Genomic DNA, 21,411 nt, shown 5'->3' on the forward strand with positions numbered 1-21,411 from the left:
CTTCCCTGGCCATTTTTTTCCCTGATAGGTGTTGTTTTTTTATCCTTCTCAAGGATATTAATATTTATTCCTAATACTTTGCTTCCCTGCCTAAAAATGCTCTTTCATGCAAATGAAGTTCCATTTTAGACATACGGTACTTCTCACAGGAAGCTTCCAGTTATATGCTCTTCAGGTGCATTTCCTGTGTTTTTACCCCCAAGATTAGTTTGCTTCACTGAAAATCAGCTTTGAAAACTGAACAGAGTTTTGTTTTGAGTCCTATTAGGTTAAAAAGTGACTGCCATCTCTTTAAGACCTTCAAAAAACCAGTGGCTTTTTGACATTGACATGATCCTGCCTTAGAGATCCTTGAGCCTCTGGTTTATTTGTTTTCTCAGTAGCACAGACAGACCAGTTAGGCCAGAAGCTTGTGATGAAGCCAAGTGAACTGCCTACTCCATCCCCATAAGAAAGCAAATGCCACAGCCTCCCCTCACACATGCATTTTCATTCCCTACTTCTGGTATATAGCACCAGTGGAGACAGATTTTTGACAGTTATCTCAAAGGACTTATTTCTTGATATTGTGTTGTATTTCAGTAACTGATGTGTGACTAAATGGACTCTTGCAGGCTACTTCTTATATGTGTAATTCCACTCAGGCGGCTTTGAGGGATGCAATTGTTGGGAAACAACCGGTGGATAAAAAAGCTCAATAACATCTTAACGTGAGGATCCAACAAGAACCTGACCAGCCCCCACTGATTTCTGGGTTTCTGCCGTGGCCACAGGTCCGATTCCAGAGGAAATGGCAGATGTGAGACCATCCAGGAAGAGCTGAAACACGGACTGTAATAAATGAAACAGACCTCTCCTGTGGTTTCCACTTCTTAAACACACTTCCATTTCTGCTGGAAGCATTGCTTTCCTTGCTGATGTAGACCCAAGCCTATGTCTGTTTTCTTAATGCTCTCTGCTTTGTGCACTTTATGGGGAAAAAGTTAAAGGAGAAAATGTAATGTAGCTTTAAGTCCTTTATGTGCCACTTAGTGCCTTTTAAGATTGAATCCATGATTGTGTGGACACGATGGGGAAGGGATGGAGGATAACCTCAAGGAGGATGCCATTTTGAGGTGTAACTTACCAGTTCTTTTATACCCTACTCTTTTGAGTAGGATTCCTTTTTTTAAGGTTTACCAAACTTGCAAAAGCTTCAGAACTAAAGACTGGCAGAAAACAATGCCAGTATACTATAAAAATCTTAACTATATTATCAGAAAATCCTATTTGCCATATAGTATAGAAAAATCACATATTTAAATATACCATACTCTGAAGTTTAAGATCTTTTACCTGACAGGCTGAATATTATGTTGCAGCATGCTCTGTTTTTTGCCTTCATTCTTGTAGCTTCTTTCTAGAAAAGAGGGCAAACAGGCCTGTAAAAGCCAGAGTGGCTCATAATAAAAGGAGTGAGCTGGATGTTTTGAGAAAAAAAGTCCGATTTTAAATGAACCACGTGACCTCTGATAAGTCACTTGAACTTGTGCCTTGGTCAGATTCGCTGTTTATAGGTTTGTATATGTATATAGATTATACATGACTTTCACACACAATTGTCTTTTGAGAGTTCTGCATAAGGACTTATTAAGGATTAGAGGAAAAACTTTACCAAATATTACTGCCTTTAATTGATGTCGTTATTTCGTGTGGCATAGCAGCAATTCAGGTCTTTGTCCACAATGTTTATTTGCGTTCTCCTATGCACTATCTAATATATTTTTAATAAGGAAGCTGTAATTATCAACTTTATTTAGTACATCTTCCTTTATTTAACTTTACTTGCCACTAGTCTGGTAGCTTTAAAATAGCTTTGGCTTAGTAAGGACCAAAGTCCTACCCAAGTACAGACAACATATAGAAATATCTAAGAATTCTTTTTTGTTTACCTTGATTGTGTTACGAAAAATTTTTATTTGATTGTCTTTTCCTTTGATTTGTAATGGTGAATTATTATGGATTTTAAAACTTCTTAAAACTAGCCCACAAGTATTTATGCAAACATTCAGGTGTATGAGCCTTAATTTTTCAAGATAATTTAATTTTTATTGTGGGAGAGAGATAGGAAGACCTAATTAAAATCTGAGTGTAAATTTTATACACATGAAGTATGAATGGGAGGTAGGGGAATTAGCACGTAATTGCTTTATCAAAGAATTTTCTTTTGACCACTTTAACCTATTACCTCAGAGGTGTTTTTATAAGTCCTGAATTAATTCCAAGCATTCTGTGTTTTTTTCCTTATTTACCTACTACTTTGTCCTGAAGTTCATGCTATTTTATTCACTTGGCCCATTAAATCTTAGCAAACTTTAGGCTTGTTCTAAGAACTGTTAATTGCTTACCAATGATGCTAAGCTTTGACTGTTAAATTGAAAGTTTGCTACTAAGATTTTATGCATTTTCAGGTGGCCTCTCATCTTACTAGTAGGCCTTATAGGTGTTCAGATACTTAGCTTTTTAAATGTATTTTACAAGCAAATTTATAGATTTCAGAATAATTAACTGTCAAAAGCAGTCCTGCTTTTATTGGTGAGAAAAGATGATATGTCCAAAATGCATTCTAATACTGAAGTATTAAAAGTATTAATCTTTTTTTTAAATATGTGACAATGTATGATTTAATTAAATCTTAGGATTTAGTTACTGTTTAATTTTACCATTTCTCTTTTGGTCTTACAAAAGAGTGACCTTGGTTTAATCACTCTGGGGAAGCCTTATTTTTGTCTTTACCTGCCTCTGGAAACTGTTTAGAAAGTTACCACAGTAAGAGTTCTTAGGAACTTTCTTTGGCCTTTCTTCTCTCTTAACAATAAATTGATGGTTTTATACCAACTTTTTTTTTTTGTAAGAGATGCATTCTCATTGCTGGCTATGGTAGTCATAGGGATGTTTATTGCCAGGTTGAAGAGAATGTCTTTTACTTCTTAACTTCCCTCAGCCTTTAGTTTGTGGGTCAGGGACATTTCTTAGGAGTGCAGATGTGAGTGATGGTTCAGTGTTTGTTGCTCTGCCACTCCTGGCTGGCCTTTCCACGCAGGTATTTTTAATTTGCACATTCCTAACGATATATGAAGCACATTCCTATTAATGTGTAGATGGAAGTCTCCAAAATTTTCTATTCAAATAACTCATTTCAGGGAAGTTAAATGTTGCTAAGTTTTTTTTCCTTCTTCCAATTAGCTTCTTACAGTAAAAATAATAGAATCAAAGTGATACTGAGAAATCTTTCTAGTTTAGTTTGTAGATAAAATACGAGGACAAAACTATCAGGTATGATCATAAAACCATCTTCAGAGTCATACCTTATTTTAGCAGTGTACTAAGAAATCTGTTCCATGGAGGTTTGTATTAACACCAACTTTATGTGTTGTCTGTTTGCCTGCAAATGTTAATTGTTTTACTTGTTCTCTTTTTTCTTACATGAAATAAAATGCTTTGGGCAAACGAACAAACAAAAAACTGCCCTGCACTGGCAGTCTCTTTCTTCAGCAGATCATACCTAATGTTCACATGGATTATAAAAATGGTGCCTTAGATAGGGTGAGTTTGGATAAGCATATACGCCATATGAGTTATAGAGAAATCAAGTAGGTCTTTTCAAGTCCAGGCAAGAGGTTTATTTTTTCCTAGGGTTTTATTTTTTAAACAGTGTAATTTACATGGATGTTTTCGCAGAATTATTCTTGAAATGTAATTGAGATGATTTGACATTTCCATTTAAGGTAGCCAACGGTGGACTACATCATTTGGCTTACATTTGGATCCAACAGAATTTTAGTCAAGGAAAAAGGACATGATGAAGACAAACTTCAGTTATGAAAATACAGACCATTTATGTGATTTTTTTTTTAATGACGTTAAGAAACCCATTTAAAAGAATTTGCAATTGAATATTTTTTCTTATGTAGTGATGAAGTTATATTGTAACTATGTTTTGGGTAGTGGTTCTCATCTACCTTGGAGTACATAAAACTTCCTAACAGGTTTGTTTAAAAATTCATATTCCCATCTTGATACCCAGGGATTGCCTCAGTCGGTCTGGGCTGTGGCTCTGGAATCACTGTTTTTATAAACAGGTTGTTGAGAGACCACAGTGAGAGAAACTGCTCCATGGGATGGGAAGTACCAATGAGAAGGTGCAATTCACCGTTGTCTGGGAATAAGTGGACAGCTTTTACCTGAGGTACAGAACCGGTGATCTATTGCCAGATACAATCCCTGAGAGTTTACTATGTTCAGGTTAATAAGGATGCTTTATAATCCAGAGGATTGTATAAGCTCCTCAAAGCTGTTTTTCTAAATTAAGATGTCATAGTGCCTTCTCTGAAACCTGATGTACAAGTATCCTATTTACTAATAGATGTAATTAAAATAAAAAAAAAAATTTGATAGCCATTTTTCCTTTTAAAAAGCAAAATTCAGCACTGTGACTTGAATTCCTAAATCTCTCACACACATACATAAAACTTTAAACCACAAATAAAGATAATGAACAAGAAAGAATGACAGGATCATAACTTTGATAATTAAGGACAAAAGTACCCCATATCATAAACTTTTAAAAATAGATGGAGTCCAAAAGATTTTGAAAAATTTTTGTTCCTTGGGAAGGAATTTCATGTGCCAGAACTAAAAATTAAATGCATTTTATGACAAAGGAAAAGTTGCATTTGTTTCCCAAAGCTTTCTGATTTAGATGAATAAATGCTGCCATTGACTTGAGTCTTTAAGGAGTTAATATTACTCATGATCACAGTTTCCTGTCAGATTGCTTTTTGTTTTTTAAAAAAAATGATTTTTTTAAAGTACTTTATGCTAGACCCTTACCTTTGAATGACTTTATAGTTTTTAAAAAGTGCAAAAGGATGAGATTATGCTGTTGGTATATTAAAAGCATGTTTCTGTTTCACTGTTAGTTGTAAAGTCATTTAATGGAATAAAGATCACAACATGTTATCTGCTTTTTCTTTTCTCTGTTCTTTAATATGAGAAGACCTGTGAAATAAGTTGATTTGGACTTGGCAAGCTGAATTAGAAATAGGATCTCTCAGGGAATGGTTAACTAGGTATCAAAGGCAGTGGTGGTAATATGGTTTCGGTTAGTTGGCTTTCTTCGTCCTAGAAAACAATCTTAGTAGTATAGTGTTGGAGAAGGCTGTGCTGTTGACAGTGTTGCTTAAAAGCCAACTTACAGCAACATGGATCTGTGAGGACCCTTGAATTTGTAGCACTTTCATTTGGTTGCCCCATCTGGAGTAAATTTTTTTTTTTTTTTAATAGTGGGAGAGCAAAGCTCTACTGTAAGCTTTGCCTTTCGTTGGCAACCTTGAAGGTGGGTGGGAGGCTGCATGTTGTTAGGTGCCAGCAAGTTGATTCCGACTCATAGCGACCTTACGTACAACAGAATGAAACACCACCCAGTCCTGCTCAATCCTCACAATCATTGCTATGTTTGAGCCCATTGTTGCAGCCACTGTGTCAGTCCATCTCATTGAGGGTCTTTTTCACTGACCCTCTATCTTACCAAGCATGATGTCCTTCTCCAGGGTTTGGTCCCTCCTGATAACATGTCCAAAGTACATGAGACAAAGTTGCGCCATCCTTGCTTCCAAGGAAAACTACTTCTTCCAAAACAGACTTTTTTTTCTAGCAGTCCATGGTATATTCAGTATTCTTCGTCAACACCGTAATTCAAAGGCATCGATTCTTCAGTCTTCCTTATTCGTTGTCCAGCTTTTGCATGCATATGAGGCGATTGAAAACACCATGGCTTGGGTCAGGTGCTCCTTGGTCCTCAAAGTGATGACTTTGCTTTTTAACACTTTAAAGAGGACTTTTGCAGCAGATTTGCCCAATGCAGTATCGCTTGATTTCTTGACTGCTACTTCCATGGGTGTTGATTGTGGATCCAAGTAAAATGAAATCGATGACAACTTCAGTGTTTTCTCCGTTTATCGTGATGTTGCTTATTGGTCCAGTTGTGAGGATTTTTGTTTATGTTGAGATGTAGTCCGTACTGAAGGCTGTAGTCTTTGATCTTTCATCAGTAAGTGCTTCAAGTCCTCTTCACTTTGAGCAAGCAAGGTTGTGTCATCTGCACATTGCAGATTGTTGATGAGTCTTCCTCTAATCCTGATGCCCTATTCTTCATGGGGTCCAGCTTCTCAGATTATTTGCTCGGCATACGGATTGAATTAGTATGGCAAAAGGATACAACCCTGACACGCACCATTCTTGATTTTAAACCATGCAGTATCCCCTTGTTCTGTTCTAACAACTGCCTCTTGGTCTGTGTACAGGTCCCTCATGAACACAATTAAGTGTTCTGGAATTCCCATTCTTTGCAGTGTTATCCGTAGTGTGTTATGATTTACACAGTTGAATGCCTTTGCATAGTCAGTAAAAACAGGTGAACATCTTCCTGGTATTCTTTGCTTTCAGCCACGATCCATCTGACATTAGCAATGATATCTCTCATTCCACGTCATCTCCTGAATCTGGCTTGAATTTCTGGCAGTTCTCTTGTCGATGTACTCCTGCAGCCATTGCTGAATTATCTTTAGGATAATTTTACTTGCGTGTGATATTAATGATACTTTTCGATAATGTCCGCATTCTGTGGGATCACTTTCCTTTGGAATGGGCACAAATATGGATCACTTCCAGTCAGTTGGCCAGGTAGCTGTTTTCGAAATTTCTTGGCATAGACGAGTGAGCACCTCCAGTGCTGCATCTGTTTATTGAAACATCTCGATTGGTGTTCCGTCAATTCCTGGAGCCTTGTTTTTTGCCAGTGACTTCAGTGCAGCTTGGACTTCTTCCTTCAATATCATCGGTTCTTGATCATATACTACCTCCTGAAATGGTTGACCGTCGACATTCTTTTTGGTACAGTGACTCTGTGTATTCCTTCCATCTTCTTTTGATGCTTCCTGCATCGTTCAATATTTTGTCCATAGAATCCTTTAAAATTGCAACTCGAGGCTTAAATTTGTTCTTCAGTTCTTTCAGCTTGAGAAATGCCAAGCGTGTTCTTCTCTTTTTGTTTTCTAATTCCAGGTCTTTGCACATTTCATTATAATACTTGATCTTCTTGAGCCATCCTTTGAAATCTTCTGTTCAGCTCTTTTACTTCATTTCTTCCATTCTCTTTAGCTACTCTGTTCAAGAGAAAATTTCAGAGTCCCTTCTGACATCCATTTTGGTCTTTTCTTTCTTTCCTGTCTTTTTAATGACCTTTTGCTTTCTTCATGGATGATGTCCTTGATGTCATCCTACAACTTGTCTGGTCTTTGGTCATTAGTGTTCAATGTGTCAAATCTATTCTTAAGATGGTCTCCAAATTCAGGTGGCATATACTCAAGATTGTATTTTGGCTTTTGCACACTTGTTTTAATTTTCTTCAGCTTCAGCTTGAACTTGTGTTATCAACAATTGATGGTCTGTTCCACAGTCAGCCCCGGCCTTGTTCTGACTGATGATATTGAGCTTTTCTGTCATCTCTTTCCACAGATGTAGTCGATTTGATTCCTGTGTTTTCCATCCGGTGAGGTCCATGTGTATAGTTGCTGTGTATGTTGTTGAAAAAAGTTATTTGCAGTGAATAAGTCATTGGTCTTACAAAATTCTGTCGTGTGATCTCCGTCGTTTCTATCACCAAGGTCGTATTTTCCCTCTACCAATCCTTGTTTGTTTCCAGCTTTTGCATTCCAGTCACCAATAACAATGCACCTTGATTGCATATTTGATCAATTTCAGACTACAGAAGTTTGTAAAAACTTCGTATTTTGCCTTAGTGGTTGGTGGGTCAGTTTGAATAATACTGGTATTAACTGGTCGTCTTTGTTGGCGTATGGATGTTATTCTATCGCTGAGAATTGTACTTCAGGATAGGTCTTGAAATGTTATTTTTGACGACGAATGCAACGCCATTCCTCTTCGTCATTCCCAGCATAGTAGATCATATGAGTGTGTGATTCAGAATGACCAATATCAGTCCATTTCAGCTCACTTTGTGTTCCATTTCATTCTTGACGACTTCCAATTTTCCTGAATTGATACTTTGTACATTCCATGTTCTGATTATTAATGGATGTTTGCAGCTGTTTCTTCTCGTTTGGAGTTATACCACATCAGCAAGTGAAGGTCCCAAATGCTTGACTTCATGTCGTTAAGGTGGACTCTAAGGAGGCAGTTCTTCGCCAGTCCTATTTTGATTGCCTTCCAACCCGAAGGGCTCATTTTCAGCACTGGATGATAAGACAATGTTCAGCTGCTATTCAAAAGGTTTTCACTGACCAATCTTTTCAGAAGTAGACCACCAGGTCCTTCTTCCTAGTCTGTCTTAGTCTGGAAGCTCCGCTGAAACCTGTCCACCATGGGTGACCTGTTGATATTTGAAATATGGGTGGCATAGCTTCCAGCACAGCAACATGCAAGCCACCACAGTACAACAAACTTAAAAGTCATGGAAAGTTAAAAGTCAAAGTGAGATGGTTTGATTGCACATTTATGTAGCAGAAACTCTTCAGGGATTTGTTCTCTTCAGTAAGGAGTTCTTGACTGTGTGTGGTTGGCTGATAGAGCACTTTTCTCCTGAGGAGCGCTTATATTTCGCTGTTACTCAGCAGAAACCCTTATCGCTAAATGTTTCTATGGATTCTGCTCCTTGTGTGTAAACACAGCATTGAAAAAGAGCCTCTCCCCATTTTGCCCTGGCCTTGCTTCTCAAAACCCATGCCACCCACAACAAACTTACAGATGTGGGAGGTTGCATAGGACTTCTCAAATGTTGCCTACTGGCTTGGCATGCTCCATTTAGCCCCATAGTAAAATTATTTCTTCCTTAGTTTGAGACATACACTGGGTTGGGTCAGCAGCCTCCATCCACTCATCCTTCCATCCTTCCCTGATGGTGCACTTGAGCTCTGTTACAGTCTAATAGAGGAGAGGTGAACTCACAGGTTAATGTGATGTAGAGAGTACTGGAAGAACATGGATTAAATACTTTGGTACTACCAGCAGAATGTTGATTCCCTCATCATGCTGGGGAGAAGGAAGGACCAGGGTGGGAAAAGTGGTCATGTATGGATGGCAGGGAGCCCTGGTGGTGTAGTGGTTAAAAGCTTAACTGCTAACCAAGAGGTCGGCAGTTCGAATCCACCAGGCACTCTTTGGAAACGCTATGGGGCAGTTCTACTCTGTCCTATAGGGTCACTATGAGTTGGAATCGACTTGATGGCAACAGGGGTTTTAACGGGATTTAGTGACTGATATCAGTTTTGCCCCTGGACATTCAGTTGCATGAGCCGTTCCAAATACTTTTTTTTTTTTGCTTAAATCAATTAGAGTGGGATTTATTCCTGTAATCTGGTTTACAATAACCAAAGGCAAGAATGCCAGTGCACTGAAGACAAATCATAGCTTGCTTGACTTCTCCCCATCTATAAAAACAACAACCCATTGCTGTCAATTCTGATTCATAGCCACCCCATAAAGCAGGGTAGAACTGCCCCCACAGAGTTTCCAAGGAGTGCCCGGTGAATCTGAACTGCTGACCTTTTGGTTAGTAGCCATAGCACTTAACCACTACACCATCAGGGTTTCTGGTGAAACTGCCAAACACAGTACCCCATCACCCTGGCTAGAGGGAGACATGTGATCTAGGTGTGGCTGACTGTCGCACCCCAACCCCCAGGCTAAAGTGATTGACTGTGAAAAGAGTATATGACCCAAGCCGGACAAGTCAGAAACCTTTTTGGGATGAAGCTGTACACATACACATACATATACGTACATAGTTGTTTTAAATAGGGTGTAGGTCAAAATGTCACTTTCCTCTAGGGACGTTAAAGTGGGATGGTGTTGCCTGAAACTATTTGTTCCTGCCTCTCCTGCAGCATGAAGGAAAACCATCTGTGAGAGCAGATGATGTGACTACTGCACACTTAAGAGGCCCGATGATGACATTTGAGTTCCTCTAGTCACTAGCCATCAGTCTTTTCCCCAGTTAAAAGTCATGGAATGTTCTTCTAAGAGGAAGTGAGATGGTTGCATTGCATATTTATGTAGCAGAAACTCTTCGGGGTCTCAGTAGGGTTTTGTTCTCTTCAGTAAGGAGTTCTTGACTGTGTGTGGTTGTCTGATAGAGCACTTTTCCCCCGAGGAACGCTTATATTTTGCTGTTAAGCAACAGAAACCCTTATCACTAAATGTTTCTATGGATTCAGCTTCTGTGTGTAAACATGGCATTGAAAAATAGCCTCTTCCCCTTTCCTTCTGCCCTGGCCTTGCTTCTCAGAACCCACCCTACTTGCTCAGTTTCCCTACAGGGTCTCTTAGCCTTATTTCTCCCATTTGCTCAGGTACTCCTTCCTCAAACACTCAGCAAAACAATGGATTTCATCGAGAATTCATGGTCTTTAGAAGGCAGAGAATAAAGGGAGATTGTACATACTTACCAATTAATATCCCCTCCCCCCCCCACATGAAGAAGAGTGGGATTCTGAAGCTGTGGCATATGGGAAAGACTGGAGGCTTTGGAGTTAGATATGGGTTTGAACCCAGCATGGCTCTTTACCTGTACAGTGGTGATGGAATGGATATGGGGGTTAGGGACGGCTTGTTTGGGACAATACCAGCATCGTGTGGTAATTTCTCAGTAAGTCCTGGGGTCTTTCCCATAGAGCTCTTTTTGAGAGCCCTGTGAAAGGTAAAAATATATAGCCTTGGCCCCTCCTCCCCAATAAGCTTTTTTTTTTTTTTTTTTTTCCTGGCAGAGCAACAGGAAAAAGAAAAATAAAGGAGGTGATAATGTCTGGGCAATTCTGGAAGCAGACGGTAAGGAGGGGCAAAAGTCAGCCTGGTTTCCTCTATTTCATCTTGGTTTTGGATTGCCTCACAGATATCCACTTGCTTAATATACTCAACAATTTTTGGGGAGAGTAATAATGCACACAAGCTCTGGTATTTATACTGTCTCTGACTCTACTTGCAGGGAAGCTGATGAATACCATATGATGTTTATGAGCACGTGCCATTTTCTCATGTTACTAATAACAGCCAACATGTCCTCAGAGAGTATTTACCACGTGCCAGGCATCGGGCTCAGCACTTTATCAGCATCAGCTCATTCATTGCTCTTCTTTTAGGGGATGCATTCTAATGAATATCATCACCCCATTTTACAGATGAGCAGACTGAGGCTCAGAGAGGGAAATGTGTCCTAGACCATACAGCTAGTAAGTGGCAGTGCTGGGCCAGGATTTGGCCCAAGCAGCCTGACTCCAAGGAGCAGTGCTGGCTCTGGAGTGGCGGGAATATAGAGGCGAATAAGAGCTGATTCTGCTCTTGTGGAGCATAGTCCAGTGGGGGGGAGGCCTGTGTTTGGTCACTCATTCATTCACTCGATCGTTCGTTCATGGAATACCTACGGTGTGCCAGATTTTGTGCAAGGTTCTTGGGATATTTGATCGCTTAAGACCCAGTCTCTGCCCTCAAAGAGCCCACTTTGGAATGAAAGACAGTAAACAGACCATTGCACTACAGTGTGATGCGTGTACAGAGATCAGTAGGACTTGCGCTTAACAACATGGGTGCGCACACAGCTGAGTGTAAAGAAGAACGGGCAGAGAGGCATCCCAGGAGTTGGGCTGCAGGGAGCGCCGTGGGGCTGACGGCGGAGTGGGGAGAAGCTCCAGGGTGAGCCGGAGGCATGCTGGCCTGTCCATCCTCAGAGGCTGGAGCAGGCTGTCCCTGTTGCCTTGGCAGGGAACTCTGTGGGGAGGGGCCGGGTGACCTCACACCGGCCAAGGCCGGGCCTGCGGCCATTAAAGCCGTTCCCTTTGCTGCGGCGCCGCACAGCCTCACAAGTCCGCAAGGTGGGCGAGCGGTTCAGTCGGTGACTTTGGGAAGGTGAGGTGCTTGGGCATCTGTCCCGCCCCCAGGGCCGTGAGGGCGACGGAGAGCTTGGGTGTGGCAGAGAAAAAGTCGGGCGCGCACCCAGCGGGGAGGAGGGAGGAGTCGCGCAGCCCTGACCGGGCCTTGCCGACCTGAGGTCTGCAGACACTGCGCTTTTGCGGCTGCTCGCCCTCCTCTCAGGTATAGCGCGAACCCCTTGCCCGTTCAAGAGGTCCCTTGGTTCGTTCGCTGCCTAATGCGGGACAGGGAAGGGGCCAGCGAGAAGCTCTAAGGGCGTGAGGTGGCTGTCCCTGGAGGGACCAGAGACAATCCCGTACGGCTTCCCAGTCTGCAGCCGCCGTCCCCGTGGTCTTGGGTACGATGTTTTCTGTTGGTGACACAGTACATCCTTGCTCCCTCTGCCTCAGGCACTTACTCAGCCGAACAAGCGAACCCAACCCGAAATCGAGAGTCCGCTCAGGAGAGAAGATGCGTGCGCTGATTGTAAGTGTGGGGGCGGGGTGGGGACCGTGTTTTCAGGGTGGCTTGTTGGCCAGGAAGCCGAGTTAGTACTTAAGAGCAGATCCTTGAGAATTTGGGACCACACCGCCATCAGCTGCCCGGCATCAGGTGTCAGATGTGGGTCAGGGCCACCTGTGGGAATTGTTCCACAGTGCGCCTGCGTGGACCGGTTTGGTGGCCTCCCCTCCCTGACACAGCTCAGCAGAAGGCAGGACCTTCAGGAGCAGGAAGGCAGGCAGGAGCAAGGCCTCTCACCAAGGGTCAGGTGCTGCCTTCCTGAGTCAAAGCAGGACACCTGGGCGGGCTCCGGGAGGCTGGGTGTCCCCCGATCTGACAGCAGGGGCTGCTTCTGGTCTCAGCTGACTCACCTTGTGACCAGTGCCAGCCAGCAAATTCCCAGGTCTTGCTTTTCCTTTTTCCAACCTGTGATGTAGTTCAGAAATTACAACCCGAGTTTAGCAGATGCTTCTCTTTCATCTAGCAGAACAGCGGCAGAGAGGTTCAGAGCAGGGGCTTTGGAGGTAGACCCACTTGGGAGTGTATCCCCACTGGGCAAGCACTTGCTGTGGGACTTTGATAAGTTTCGAGTCCATTTGTACGCAGATTCTGTGATTTAATACCTAGGAAGTGCTCAGAACAGTGCCTTGCCCTCATATTAAGTGTGCACTCATAATTCACTATTATTATTTCAGTCTCTGTAAAGCGCTTGGCACAGTGCTTGGCATCAGGGCATACCCAGTATGTTTGACAGTGGGATGAGTGGTCATTTAAAAATATTCCTCTCCTTTCTCTGACAACTTTATTTCCAGTAACAATCATGAAAGGAATAATAATAATATCCAGAAAAGAAACAAAGGCAGTGAGACTTTTCTTTTATTGAGCTTTGTATATGTAATCATGCCAGTAAAGCAATAAAAAATGAAAAAGAAAATAAACTATACTGTAAAAAACAGAAAAAAATAATGGATTAATAGTTTTTAATTGTCTCAATGTATTTTTGAAAAAAGGGAAAAAACTTATGTCTATGTATAGGTTGATTGCAGCAATGAAGAATAACATAGTTTCTGTCTCCAAACCTTCTGAAAAATTGTCAATGTCTTTGTCAAAATTGATCTTTTTTGCATATTCCTGTTCAATATTCAGTAGAGCTAGATTTGTCGATCTATCTTAGCTCACAGTTGATTGAAGAACACTTTTTATTAGTTTTAATTTTAAAAAGATCTTTCGCATGAAACAACAGATATTCAAATAGTTGGAAAAGCCTTAAACATTGGCAGAGATACATAAAAATCACATTCCATAAAAAATTCCAGAAATTGCAATACTACGTATCTCTATTTTTTAAAAAATCATTTCTGGTGGCTTTTAAATATCTCTATATTTGAAAAATTTCTACTAAAATATATTCACCAGAAAATCATAAATTTCTACCTTATTTGATAAAATTCCCAAAGTTTGTCTCCTCCTGCAAATACTAGAGGAAATGGCTGAATGATGGTGAATACTGACATTCATTTAATCCATTGCTTTAGAATGAATGTCTAGTTTTTGGTGAAAATGACTCAGGCTTTTACAATTGCTCTTTTAGTTTTTTTCTGGCACTCTAAGACTAGTCACCTTTGTCTTCTGTTTAAACACAGAAACTGTAGTACCACAGGGATTGGAGACACAAACTCTACCCAACGTTAGCTCCAACCATTAGGAACTTACTCTTGAAACAGACACGTGTAGCTGAGTCTGTGTGAGTTAGAAGCTGACTGTATAACTAACTGGGTGTTCTCTGAATTAACTTCTATGTAGAAGGCAAAGTTTATTAAAGAATAAGAAATAAAAGTGTGCTCACTCAAGGCTCACATATATATTATTAAATCTTAACAGTAACTGCAGCCATTAGTTAACATTTAGATCAATAAACTATCTTTTTGGGGAGTAGTATTTCATCAATGACAGTGTTTAAAATCGCGAGCACATGGTGATAATCAAAAGCAGACTGAGTTGTGGTTTTATTATTGTTTTTAAATTCTCGACAGACAACCTACCCCTTTTTGCCTGCAGCCGGGGCGGACAGCTCCCACTGCCCCACTCTGGGTGTGTCATTGCCTTGCTTTTGTTGTTTTTACCATGGAGTCTACTCTGACTCATGGTGACCTTATGTACAACAGAACAGAATGTTGCCTGGTCCTTTGCCATCTTCATGTTCATTGATATGCAGCCCATTATTGCAGCTCCTGTGTATTTCGAGTGCCTCTTAATCTAGGGGGCTCATCTTCCAGCGCTATATCTGACAGTATTCTGTTGTAATCAATAGCGTTTTCATTGGCTAATTTTTGGAAGTAGATCTCCAGTCCTTTCTTCCTAGTCTGTCTTAGTCTGAAAGCTCTGCTGAAACCCGTCCACCATGGGTGACCCTGCTGGGATTTGAAATACCGATGGTATAGCTTCCAACATCATAGCAACTCACCAACACGCAAGCCGCCACAATACCACAAACTGACAGACGTGTGGTGGGCCTTGCTTTTAGGGCTGGACAAATGTTAGTAGTTGTTGAAGCAGCTTCCCGGAACCCCCCTGGGATGGAAGAGACTTTATGTCTATCGTATGTACCCAAATTTCCCTGGGCCCTTTAGTTCAGTTTGTGATGCCTCCCAGTTAGTGCCAGCACTAATCATTTCTCTCCTTGCTATGTTCCAAATTTGCTAGAGTAAGTGGGTCGGCAGCCTTTGTCTTCCCTCCTCTGCTCAGCCCATCCTGGAATCTGTGCGGTCTGAGCAGCTGCTGTTGGGAAAGGGAAACCCAAAGTGAAACTGAGACGCCATAACACGACAAAATTGCTGGACCTTCCCCTGCCCTCCAGCTGTAGACTTCCTTACAGGTGTCTTTATGATCCTCTTAGTTTGCTGGAAATTCTGATGGATCTCTGTCGAGCTAATTAAGGTGCAAACGGCAATCTGGGCTTCAAGGGTTCTGTCTTAGGAGGGGCTGGAGAAGGCAGCAGCACGTCCCTCTAGGTCACAAACCTCCTCTGAGAATGTTGTGTGTGCCAGGTTGGATGCTGGTGAATTAGCACAGTCCTGGCCCTTAGCATGCTGCTCAAGCCTAGCTGGCTGGCTAGGCGGGGAAACTGAACACTCCATCCCACGGGCTCAGCTCAGCAATGCTAGAACTGGACCAGCAGAGGCAGCTGCCACTCGCTGTGCTGGGCCATCAGGGGAGGCATGGAGGAGGTGGAGATGCTGAGCAGGGATGAGCAGGAGTTTGCTAGGTGAACGGTGAAGGACATTTCGGGGCTAGAGCACAGCGATGCAGAGGAACGCTAGCCAGGGGAGTGGGGTCATTACCGGACGTCAGTACCTTAGTGAGAATCCCTTGGTGTATTGGAGAGAACTTGGCCTTTGGATTCAGGCCGACTGCGGTGGAATCTGGGCGCTGCTTCTCAGTAGCTCTGAGACCTTGGGCAGGTTACTTCCCATCTCTGAGCCAAGTTTCGGTCTGTAAAATGGGGCGGTTGTAAGGATTCGAGGTGACATGTGCAAACCCCCGAGCAGTGCCTGGTGGTGATGGTTGTTATTCCCAGGGGAGTCAGGGGGTAGTACTGATTCATGTGGGGTGAGGGCTGCTGAGTAGGAGAATAGGCCAGGGGCCTGGAATTCCAGAGGAACTCCTGGAGGTTGGGTGAGTTTTGCCTCTGTTTTCCAGGATGTTCGTGCTCTTTGGACTGCTGAAGCTGGGCCACCTGCGCCTGTCTCTTCCCTACAGGCTGGGCTAGAGTCTGATGGGGCAGGCCACAGCTCAGGGCCCTGGTAAACAAAGGGATGATATGTCAGCCCAGCTCCTCCTCCACCTTCTTTCTGGGCCTGAGCAGTCAGGCCTCCTCCTCATCTTCCCTGGCACCTACCTGGCCTTGACACAGGGTCTTAACCCCCTCATAGGCATAGGCAGTTTTACAGTTTTTACTCCCTTCCGCCCTTGTTATCTCATTTATTCCCCACACAAACTCTGTGGAATGGGTCTTAATAGATCCATTTTACTAGACAAGCTCAGAGAGGTTAAGTGATTCCAGAAGTTCACACAGCACTAGAGCACAGAGGAGCTGCCACCAAACACCCTGCGAAAGTGAGAGAGGTCAGTTGAGACCTCTGCAGACTCCTCTTCTGGGGACACAGCCTTCGATAAACAGGGCTGACACCGCTCCACATGGATTTCTTTTCTTCTTAAAACCTTGACGCTGAAACTCCCAACTTCCTGCTGGGAAATCCCACTGTGGGTACTACAATGGTTTGCTCTTACTTCATCACAAATCTCTCCATCCAGCCAAGCCTCTTATATAGTATTTTCAAGCTTTTTAAAAAATTTAAGTGACTTAAATATCACTTCAGTCTTGCCACTTAGAACAAGCTTCGAGACATTTTCCCCAGAGTGTCAGAAGCGAAGGGGGAAAGGTGAGGAATTTCCACACTTACCACATGATTTTTGGGAACACAGAGGAGAACATGCTCTTAGTTTTCGTTTCACAACCTTCTCAGTGTTTCCAGCTGGTCTCAGAGCTGTCTGCAACCTTTCCAAATGAAAACTAGTAATAACACCCACAAAAATAGTGATTGCCATTTCCTGAATGCTTGCTATGTGCCAGGCCCTATTTGCTGAAGGTTTTGTATATATTATCTCATTTGATCCTCAGGATAATCCCACGAATCAGGTGTTATAATTATGCCCTTTTTACAGATGAGGAAACTGACGCCAGGAGAAGCTGGGTAACTTGTCCAAGGCTACATAATTAGTAAGTAGCAGAACTAGGATTTGAACCTAGGTTGTCTGGCTCCGGATCCCCAAGGATGTAACAAGGATATTGTTTCTAAAAAATTAAATCCATTTTGATTTAAAAACAGAGCAGTCACATTCATCGTCTTACTTTCTGTATTTTTTTATGCCTAAAATATTTTATTACAAAAACAAAACACAAAAAACCCGATGAGATAAGTGTGGCCAAGCGTGACTAGATTGGAATGCTTCTGGAATGGCCTGGAACATTCTTTTTGCCTCATTTCAACCTTTAGATTGAAACTTGTTCTAAAAGTGCTTTCACTTTCCTCCCTGGTCCTGTCCAGTGCCCGAGCTGAGGCTCTTACACAGGGTTGGAGTTCCAGATGTGAACGGGTATTATATTGCCTTTGACTCCCATGGTGATTGACCAGAGCCTCTCTCAGGTCACTGATCACTTAAATTAAAAAAAAAAAAAAAAAGTTTGAAAATACTTTGTAAGAGGCATGGCTGGGTGGACAGATTGTAATAAAGTGAGGGCAAACCAAAATCAAACCAAACCCGTTGCGGTCGAGTTGGTTCTAACTCATGGTGACGCCATGTGTTACAAAGTAGAACTGCTCCATAGGGTTTTCTTGGCTGTAATCTTTACAGAAGCACATCACCAGGCCTTTTTTCCCCAGCGCTGCTGAGTGGGTTCGAACTGCTATCCTTTAGGTTTGTTATTGTGTGCTGTCGAATAGATTTCAACTCATAGTGACCCTATAGGACAGAACAGAACTGTCCCATAGGGTTTCCAAGGCTGTAATCTTTACCGGAGCAGATCTCCAGGCCTTTTCTTCTGAAGAGCGGCTAATGGGTTTGAATCACCAACCTTTCGGTTAGCAGCTGAGCGCTTAACAGGCATAAGTAGTTTTACAGCTTATGTGCCACCAGGGCTCCTTGTTAGGTTAGTAGTCAAGCGCAAACCATTTGCATCACCCAGGGACCTACAGCAATGGCAGTAACATCTAGATGGTGGGTATTCAGATGTTCATTAAACGATTCTTTGGGCTCAGAATGTTTGAAAATTCAAACTATGTTTGAAAAAGTTTTTAAATAAAATGTTGGGAAGAAGGCCATAAACTGAAAACATGCTTGTTGCAGAAAAGATGGAAAATACAGAGTGTCTTTCTCTATTCCACAATCTGATACATATCCATCCGTATTGCTTTTCTCTTTATCCATCCATATTGTTTTTCTATTTATCTTATGGTTTTATATGTTATATTTAAGTGTTACTAATTCTTAAGCATTGTTAAAATCCATTGCCATCAAGTTGATTCTGACTCATAGTGACCCTGTAGAACAGAGTAGAACTGCTCCATAGAGTTTCCAAGGAGTGGCTGGTGGATTTGAACCACTGACCTTTTGGTTAGCAGCTGTAGCTTGCTGTAACTCTTAACCACTGCGCCACCAGGGCATGGATATATTTATAGGTTCCAGATAGGAGATGGTTTCCAAGGTTTTGGTAACAGATAATATAAACCTTTTCTAATAAAAAAAAAAACTGCAAGTTTATCACTGTGAGGGATTTTTTTCTCGTTAAAAACCTGAAATTTTTTAATTATAAAAATAATTCATACCTGTAAAAAATCCAAACACTACAGTAATATGAGATAATATGTGAAAGCCCCTGTAGTGCCCCCTCTCCTCCACTGTACATAATATAAGAGTTTGGTGTATTTTCCTCAACTCATACATAGTGTATAATACATTTTACTTAGAAATTTATAAAAAATGTATTTTTAACAAAAATGAAATAATAATGTTTTTCAACTTGCTTTTTCAATTATGTCCATATTTGTTCATGTAAACTCACCTTGTTGTCTCTAATGGCTGTCTAAAATGTAGGCTAATTTATTTACAGTTAATTACAGGTTAAGTAAATAACCATTGCACCACCAGGGCTCCTTTTTAGGTAAGTAGTCAAGTTTAAGTTTATAGCCTTCTTCCCACCATTTTATTTTGAAAAAATTCAAACGTAGTTTTTTAATGAACATCTGAATACTCACCACCTAGATGTTACTATTAACATGTTACTGCCGTGGCTTTAGGTCCTTGGGTGGTGCAAGTGGTCCTCATTGATGTTGTTTGGGTTGCTTTTCCAGTATGAATTTCAGAGGCCAGAAATCGCTCTTCAGTATGCTAGCTAAGGGCAATGGCTGTTATACAGCTCTTTGTAACTCTGATTTTGTGGGGGATAAAGGCTTTTTGTTCTGAAATCCCGTGGGTGCAGAGTCTCAGCTTTGCCATCGTCATTAGCGTGTGGTGCGTAGGAGAGCAATGGGGACTGTGCTGGCCGGAGATCCCACCTGAGCCCTGCCTGGAGGAGGCCACTGTCTTCCTGGCGCTTCATGCCTGGGTCTGGAGGGGCATAAGTTGTTTCTGACAACACATACAACCGGATTCCTGGGCTGGGATTCAGGCTGAGTTGAGTGAGTGAAGCTAAGGACTCGATGTTTATAGCAGGGTTCTTGTATAACAGGGGTCAGCAAACTTTTTCTGTAGGGGCTCAGACAGTAAATACTTTAGGTTTTGCAGGACATATGGTTGTACAGGAGCCATGATGGTGAAGTGGTTAAGAGCTCAGGTTGCTAATGAAAAGGTCAGCAGTTTGAATCTACCAGCTGCTCCTTGGAAACCCTGTGGAGCAGTTCTACTCTGTCGTGTAGGGTTGCTATAAGCCAGAATCAACTTGATGGCAATGAGTTTGATTTTTTTGGAGGTATGGTTGTTCAGCAAAAGCAGCTGTGGACAATATGTACACAAATGAGTGTGGTTGTGTTCCAATAAAACTTTATGGACCCTGAAATTTGAATTTCATATAATTTTCATGTGTCACAAAATAGTATTCTTCTTTTGATTATTTTCTAATCATTTAAAAATGTAAAAAAAAAAACTTACCACAATGACCCAAAAAATATATATTAAAAATATTATAATGGTTTAGGCAGGAAAAAAAAATTCAGCTAACTACAAAGGAACCCACTCTTTAAAACACTAAACACTAAAAGATAATGGAGCAGCAAATGCATTATGCTAAGTGAAAAAAGCCATACTGATACTCAAAAAGCTGTATAATGTATGATTCCACTTACCTGGCATTCCAGAATCGGCAAAACCATAGGACAGAAAATTGATTAGTGATTGCCAGGAGGTAGGGGTGAGGAGAGGCGTTTACCACAAAGCGGCATTTAGGGAATTTGGGGGGCAATTAAACTTTCTGTACTGTTCTGTATCTTGATTGTGGTGATGATTATGCAATTGTATGTGTTTGTCAAAACTCACAGAACTGCACATTAAAAGGGGTAAATTATCCCTTAATTTAAAAAGAGAAAATATTTTTTAAAACTAATGGAGTGATATCTACAGTTTGGAAGGGAAAGAGTGTGATTTTTTTTTTTTTTTAAATATTCACCAAAGTTACCTCCCTTCTAAGGGCAAAAGACACAGATTCCCAAAAATGCATAAGCTCAGAAAACAATACCCCTCAAGAAAGCTTCCTTTTAAAAATGAAGTAAAACGTGGTAGACTCATCTATGGAGCCCTATGCACTGGTTAGAAGCAAGGGCTCGATGTTTACAGAGCAACACGGATGGATCTTTAAAACATAGTGCTGAGTGAAAAACTGAGAATGTGCTTGTCATGTAATGCCACTTAGAGAAACTAAAGATGCCTGTATACAAACCAACAATACTCATAAGAACCATACCCAAAAAAAAGATTTTTAAAAAGCAACAACAACAAAAGGCATTATACAAATCAAAAGACACACATGAAACACATTAGGATGGTTGCCGTCGGGAGAGAGAAGTAAAGAATGATAATAAAAGGCAACAAATAAATAGACACACAAGAGGGGTCAGGCAGAGACCAATGAGGACAGGGTGCCACAAGCCAAGGATATGAATCATTGATACCACTATGATCCATCTCTTCTTGCTGCAAGTGAAGAGGACTTGAAGCACTTACTGATGAAGATCAAAGACCACCATCTTTAGTATGGATTACACCTCAACATAAAGAAAACAAAAATCCTCGCAACTGCACCAATAAGCAACATCATGATAAACGGAGAAAAGATTGAAGTTGTCAAGGATTTCATTTTACTTGGATCCACAATCAACACCCATGGAAGCAGCAGTC

General features: G+C 41.4%; 2 protein-coding genes across 5 annotated transcripts in view; both read left to right on the forward strand.

Moving 5' to 3' along the window:
- The window catches only part of ATL3 (atlastin GTPase 3), a 53,260-nt gene extending 48,657 nt beyond the window's left edge, over positions 1-4,603 (forward strand). The window contains exon 13 of the mRNA XM_004383813.3: positions 615-4,603. Within this exon, the coding sequence (XP_004383870.1) occupies positions 615-701 (87 nt within the window). The 3' untranslated portion in view covers positions 702-4,603. The remainder of the gene's footprint in view (positions 1-614) is intronic.
- Positions 4,604-11,844: 7,241 nt separating this feature from the next.
- The window catches only part of PLAAT3 (phospholipase A and acyltransferase 3), a 26,746-nt gene continuing 17,179 nt past the window's right edge, over positions 11,845-21,411 (forward strand). Inside the window, exons 1-2 of one of the 4 annotated variants that reach the window (XM_023738241.1) lie at positions 11,845-11,924; positions 12,372-12,447. In XM_023738241.1, the coding sequence (XP_023594009.1) occupies positions 12,433-12,447 (15 nt within the window). In that variant the 5' untranslated portion in view covers positions 11,845-11,924; positions 12,372-12,432. Of the gene's footprint in view, positions 11,959-12,049; positions 12,145-12,167; positions 12,448-21,411 lie in introns of those variants that run through there. The other 3 variants (XM_023738239.1, XM_023738240.1, XM_004383814.3) reach the window with 3 other exon arrangements.

The sequence above is a fragment of the Trichechus manatus genome, unplaced genomic scaffold (assembly GCF_000243295.1).
Source record: "Trichechus manatus latirostris isolate Lorelei unplaced genomic scaffold, TriManLat1.0 scaffold00113, whole genome shotgun sequence".
In the NCBI taxonomy this organism is placed as follows: Eukaryota; Metazoa; Chordata; class Mammalia; order Sirenia; family Trichechidae; genus Trichechus; species Trichechus manatus.